This window comes from Podarcis tiliguerta (assembly GCF_965153285.1).
Source record: "Podarcis tiliguerta genome assembly, chromosome: 4".
Taxonomy (NCBI): Eukaryota; Metazoa; Chordata; class Lepidosauria; order Squamata; family Lacertidae; genus Podarcis; species Podarcis tiliguerta.
In genome coordinates, this window is record NC_139537.1 from 53,573,976 (window position 1) to 53,579,975 (window position 6,000).

General features: G+C 48.4%; 1 protein-coding gene across 2 annotated transcripts in view; it reads right to left on the bottom strand.

Moving 5' to 3' along the window:
* Positions 1-5,473, bottom strand: part of RIPK4 (receptor interacting serine/threonine kinase 4) — a 28,828-nt gene extending 23,355 nt beyond the window's left edge. Inside the window, exon 1 of one of the 2 annotated variants that reach the window (XM_083438763.1) lies at positions 4,823-5,473. In XM_083438763.1, coding sequence (XP_083294889.1) covers positions 4,823-5,004 — 182 coding nt within the window. In that variant the 5' untranslated portion in view covers positions 5,005-5,473. The remainder of the gene's footprint in view (positions 1-4,822) is intronic. The other variant, XM_083438764.1, reaches the window with a different exon arrangement.
* Between the last annotated feature and the right edge of the window lie 527 nt (positions 5,474-6,000).

The window sequence follows — 6,000 nt, forward strand, 5'->3', positions numbered from 1 at the left end:
GCAAGAAACATTATCACAGTTCAAGAACATATTCCTTGAACAGACAGAAGCAACAAGAAGGGTGCAGAGCAAAGTCAATGAAGGGTTGGTCCTAACAAGAGGGTTTGGCCTAGGGCTTGACATTTGGTCCCTCGGCCAGAGGTTCCCAATATGGACCATCTCCAAACAACTAGGAACAGGACTCTCAAATCCTTCAGCTAGCAATCTTCACCACTGGAACACAAACACAGACACACAGAGAGAGGAATTTAAGGGCCAGATGATCTGCTCCACAGAGAAGAACACTGCAAGTCCAGAAATATATACAGAAATATTAAGAAGAGATTCAGGAAGAGGAAAAAATTAAAAATAATGGTGGAGAGCTACAGCCTATTTGAGAGCATGCACATTTCTTGCGTCACAAAAAGGTGCCCATTTTATATATCTCTATGCCCACTTAGGGCTTGCACTTTCCCCAGAGATATTTCAGGAATGGTATTTTTAAACATTTTCGCCTCCATCGAAATAGAAGCAGCTGAACTAAGTCTTCAACAAAACTAACACTGGTAGAACACTCCTGTTGTTACCTCCCACTAGAAGTCCATCATAGAGTTGGAAGGGTCCACAAGGGTCATCTAGTCCCCTGCAATGCAGGAATCTCAACTAAAGCATCCATGACAGATGGCCACCCAACCTCTGCTTAAAAACCTCCAAAGAATGAGAGTCCACCATCTACTGAGGGAGACTATTCCACTCGTACAACCCCCATTATTAACAGACGCTTATTACATATGCCAGTGAATAGCACAGCTCTTCAATGGCTAGAAAGTGCTCGCGCTTATGGGTCGGATTCCATGAGATGGTTTTTGCTTACAGACATTTCTACTTTTAAAAGCATGACTTTTTTGCAGTACTCTCATGGAAGAGTTGTTGGAATCTACTCGATTCCAAGTAGAGATGAATGAGTTGACAGCGGCTTTGTATTCCAGATCGCCAGTTAGGGCACAGAAGGATCAGGAAAGTTTCCCTGTCTGTCTACGTGCACACAGCTCTCAAATTATTTTTTGTCGTGGCCTTCCTTTTCCTGTGAACTTGTATACCCAGTGTGAGTGACTTACACAGCAGTGTTCAAACTTTCCACATTCATCTACCTGCTGTGGGCCTCTTGCGAAACAGCAGAGAATCAGGGATGTGCTTTCAGGAACACTGCAAGGATAAGCCGGGCAGCAGCAAGATCTGTTATGTACAACCTGGCAACACACTGCAATGAATTATCAATAATAGTGGGCAACTGGATTTTGGGCAATTTGTCTTATGGATACTCTCAAGGAACCCCATGATTCTGTGGAGCTACTTGTCTTAGGCCAGGATATGGTTTCTGCCAACAGAGATCATTGCACTTGAGATCAAATAGTGTTTTTTCTCTAAATCAGGATGGGAGAATGTGCCCTTCCCTAAAATAAAGGGCTTGGCATTTGAAGCTATGGTCTTTCAACTTGTTGCACGCTGTGGTATGAGTTCTACAGCTTGACCTGTGGGAACAGGTGAGTAGATGGGCAGACAGAGAACTGGGCCAGATCGCCCCAGTGGTTCCTTTTTCAATACTTTGCTGTTAGCAGTGTTGTGTCAGAATCAATATCTTTAACATATGAAAAGCATTTAAATGTACAGTGGCTAGGTCTTTTCCCTGACCTCCAGTAGTAGTGGGTCAAATACTTTAGTCTAGGTATTGCTCAAAAATCATGACTGAATAGTGAGTACCAAGTGCGTGGAACGTTTTGCAATAAGCACTGACAACTTAGCAATCAAATTCCATTGTAGCAGTTTAAAGTGATGTCTGAGCGATGTAGCTAAATTGACATATTCACATATATAAGCCCAAGTTTTCAAAAGCGGTGACAGATTTTTGAAACCAGCGTTTGCAGACAAGTTGGTCCTGCAATACAATTTCAATGCTGTATGCACTCTAGAGTGTTTACTATTTCTCTCTGATGTTTGTTTTTCCATGAACTACACAAGCTCTGAAAATTAGGATATATATAAAAATATGACTACTGTATAACACATTTAGGGCACTCTATACACATCACTCTGATCATTCATCCACCTGTGAGATGTTGCAAACTGCGGGGAACCTTCAGTGCGATTTAGAGTTCATGTAGAGCGAAAGCAATATATACATGCATCAACTATACATCAAATGAGGGATGACTTTTACAGATTTGTTAAAGCTTTGTTCAGCAGACTTTAGTACTACAAATAAATGTGAAGATAGCGATCGGTTTCATATTTTTGATGCCTACAAAGTTGCCCCAAGAGAATGAGCTATGCTTGGGGGTAGAATCCCAAAATTAAAAAGAAAACTTCACAGGTTCTCAGATCAGAAGCCAAATGTGATCTGTTGCTAAAAACAGCTCAGGGTATTACACTGAAGCCTTATACCAGGTCAGATTATTTGTCCACCTGGCTCTAACTATCATCAGGTCTCCAGGGTTCTTCCCACATCTTCCCATCACCTTGCTACCTGATCCTAAGGTGCCAGGGACTGAAACAACCTGGGACCTTCTCTATGCAAAACAAGTGTGCTGTCCCACAGAACTATGGTTACCACTGAGGAAGTCCACCAAGCACAGTGACAACTTGCTTCTGAGGAGATATGAATATAGCTATACTTTTAATTTCCAGAATTGACAATTTCTAAATGGCAGCTCAGGACTTTTGCTGGTGATTTCTGGGATAAAACGATGCAACACAAGGCTATCTGGCAGCCCAACATTACATAGAAGCAAAACAAGCCCCAATAGGATTTGCTTTCAAAGACATTTAGGACCAAAGCATGCTGCATTTTGCAACCTAGTCTCATGTGTGAAGCAGCAAGTGACCCCTTCAGCAAGAAATTTAGGCTGGATTAAGACTTAATTTGCAAATGGGTTGTTTAGATCTTGCAAGAAGTCAACTGGCAACAATATTTTTGTTTAATCCTTTGGGAAGAAGGGTGAGAAATACATTTAATAAATAAATATCCAATTTCCCCCAGAAATGGTAAATCTCTCTATTTTTTAAAAAGGCAATTTTTCTGCCAACAATGTCATGTGGTCCATGCAAAAAACTTGCACGCATGAGGAGCACTGACCTTGCAACACCATAAATTAGTTCCACTGAAATTAATGGGAAGTTACTAGTCACCATGAGTAACTTTCACACTCATTTCTGTGGGGTCCAAGTGCAACAAAACTTTTTAGTCTGGGTCCAACCACTTGTTGCTAACCTTTCTTTCAAGATCAGCCTTTCCCAAGCCCACCGACACAATGCCAAGCCAAACCAAGGCCCAGAAAACCTCTCCCTTCTCCTCCACCGCTTCCGTTGCACGCCACCCTCCTTGCAGAACAGCCAGTCCCTTCCACCGAACGAAGCACACCTTTGCAGGCAGCGACAAGCCGATCGCTCCCAGCGTCCCGTACTGTTGCCAACGCGTTTTGCTTATAAATGCAGCCTCCCTTTCATTAAGCGAGTGCATTACAAAGGGGCCATTACCGCAAATCTGCAGGCAAATTGGCCTCGCGGTGCAAAAGCGCCCATTGTAAGCAAACGTATTGCATGCGCGGCGGCGTATAATGAAAATAATCGTTTCACAAGCGAGGAGCAAACAACCGGAGGCAGCGAGCGAACCGGAGCTGCAGATGTTGGGACGGGACAGGACCGTGGGAAGCGGACGGTGCCCCTTTCAAAGTGTTTCTGCTTCGCTTTCATGGAGCCGAAGTGTTTCGCCAAAAGGCCCTTTGAGTGGAACGATGGCGTGGCAGCCTGCCAAATCGCCCTCCGAGTAGAAACACTGACTTCAATGGGTCTACTCGGAGTAGGTCTTAGTTGGAAAGCACACATGGGATTTTTAATGCACACCAGTCTTTTCCTATCTCTCTTTTTCCTATCCCTTTCCTTCCTCCAGGCGGCTCAGCAAACTGAAATTAACTCTGCACCTTTCTTAGGCTGTTCGAAGCAAACCAGCCGAAGGAGGGAAATAAAACGGCTTTGGGTTTTTTCGTCCTAGCTTCCTCTCTATGCCATCCGAGCAGCACAAAAGATAGGCTTTGTCTTCCTTAAGAAGTCGATGACACAATCAGGACAAATTCCTTGCATAAGGCGAAGCCTCGCGTAGGAAAGCAGCGCCGTCTTTGAAACTGCAAATTACGAACTATGCAACAGGAAACGAAAATGCGAACATCTCAACCGAAGCGGATTTTCAAAACAAAACACCACTGTATATTAAGTTCTCAAACCCAGCAGCAGACCTGTCTAAAACGTGCTTTTGAGCAAACGGGGAATCCCTTCCTAGCTAGCAGCAGCCCAGAACTGCAGCTGGGCTCAGCGTGGGAAGTTACCAAGGGGCGGGGTGCGGGTGCAAGCAGGTTTGCCGTCTGCGACTCGCAGCGCCACCCTGAGCGTGCCTCCTCCGAAGTAAGCCCAGCAGATCGGGCTCTCTCGGTCCCTGGTGGCTCGACACCTGCACGACTCCGCGCGGCAGTCTCGAGGGCAACGGGACCGTCCACCTCTGGAAACCAAGGGAACCGCTCCAAAGGTCACAACGCAGCCCGGGCAGCCCTTCGAAGGCTTCGCCAAGGCGCCCGTCGCGCGTATTCTGGACCGCACTTGCAAAACAACGCCAAAATATAAAATCGCGCCACTGCCAGCTGACAAGACACCCCCACCCACGAGGAGCCTGAACCCAGCTCAGGGGCTCAGGCTGCTCCGCTGCCAAGCGATCCTCGGTCGGGGAAGTCCAACCGGGCGCCCGGCGCTCCCTCCTCCTCCCCGACGCCCAGCCCGGCGCTCCGACGGCCCTTACTTCTCATCCACATGCAGGCTGGGCGAGCACTTGATGGCGAGCCAGGTCTTCCAGTGGACGTGGCGGACTTTGTAAACCTGCCCGAAGCCTCCCGAGCCGATCTTCTCCCAGCTGCCGAACTCGCTGGCGTCGAAGGTTTTCAGCAGCCCCATGGGCCACGCCGAGCGGCCCTCCTTCTCCATGCGGCCCCCGGATTCTTCCCCCAGTGTGACAGCCGGACGACTCGCCCCCCCGCGCGAGACACACCTGAACTGCACGGCCTCCCTTCGCGGACTGAGCGCCCTCCCATCTGGCGGCGCCGTCTCCTTTCCCCAGGTGACTCAAGGTGTGCTCATTCGCCAGGCCCTGGCGTCACTTCCGGCCCTCGGCAAACTGCGAGGCGAAAACGCGGGGGCGGCAGCAGCAGGGCAGCCTGGGCGGCTGCAAGAGTTGCGCGCTGGGGGTGGAAGGCAGCTTCCCCGCGGGAAGGAGAGACGGCTCCGCACCGCCTCGGGAGACATTTGCACGGCTCCCGCTCTTTAGATGGAAAACGAGAGTGTGGGAAGGGGTGTAGCGCCCAGGTTCAGACTCCTTCGCCTCCAGAAAAGGCTAAGAATGGCCCCACCCAGGAGTGCCAACTTGAATAAAATATGGGGGGGGGGGCAGGTAAGCCCCGCAAAATCGATCACAAGACACAGCACGCGCACATCATTTGAATGGCAATGCTCATCAGCTTTTTTGGGGGGGGAGCCCAGCCCCCACGAATATTTTAGGGGGCTGGCCGAAGGGATCTCAGCCCCTAGGAGTTGGCTGCTCTGGCCCCGCCTGATAGTCCCTCAAGACCGGCGAATTAGTGGCAGATCTGTACTGGACCATCCGCACATCATTCCGATTTATTAGTGGTTCTGCAATGCGTCCCTAATGTTAGTGTGTTATTGGGGCGCTCTATCAAAACAAAAGTGGAGCCGCCGCCGTCACCACCCGGAGCATTCGGAGTACCAAAGGTTACTGGGCAGCTACCAGGCACGCACCTTTTGCAAAGGAAGTTTGTTTATTTAATGTCCTAGCTTTCTCCCAGCACTGTACCCCGGGTCACAACATGCATTAAAAACAGGTGCAGGTTAAAAACACACCAATCAGTTGCATTTTTAAAGAAACAAGTAAATTGCTATATTAAAAACAGCACTGAATCCATGCAA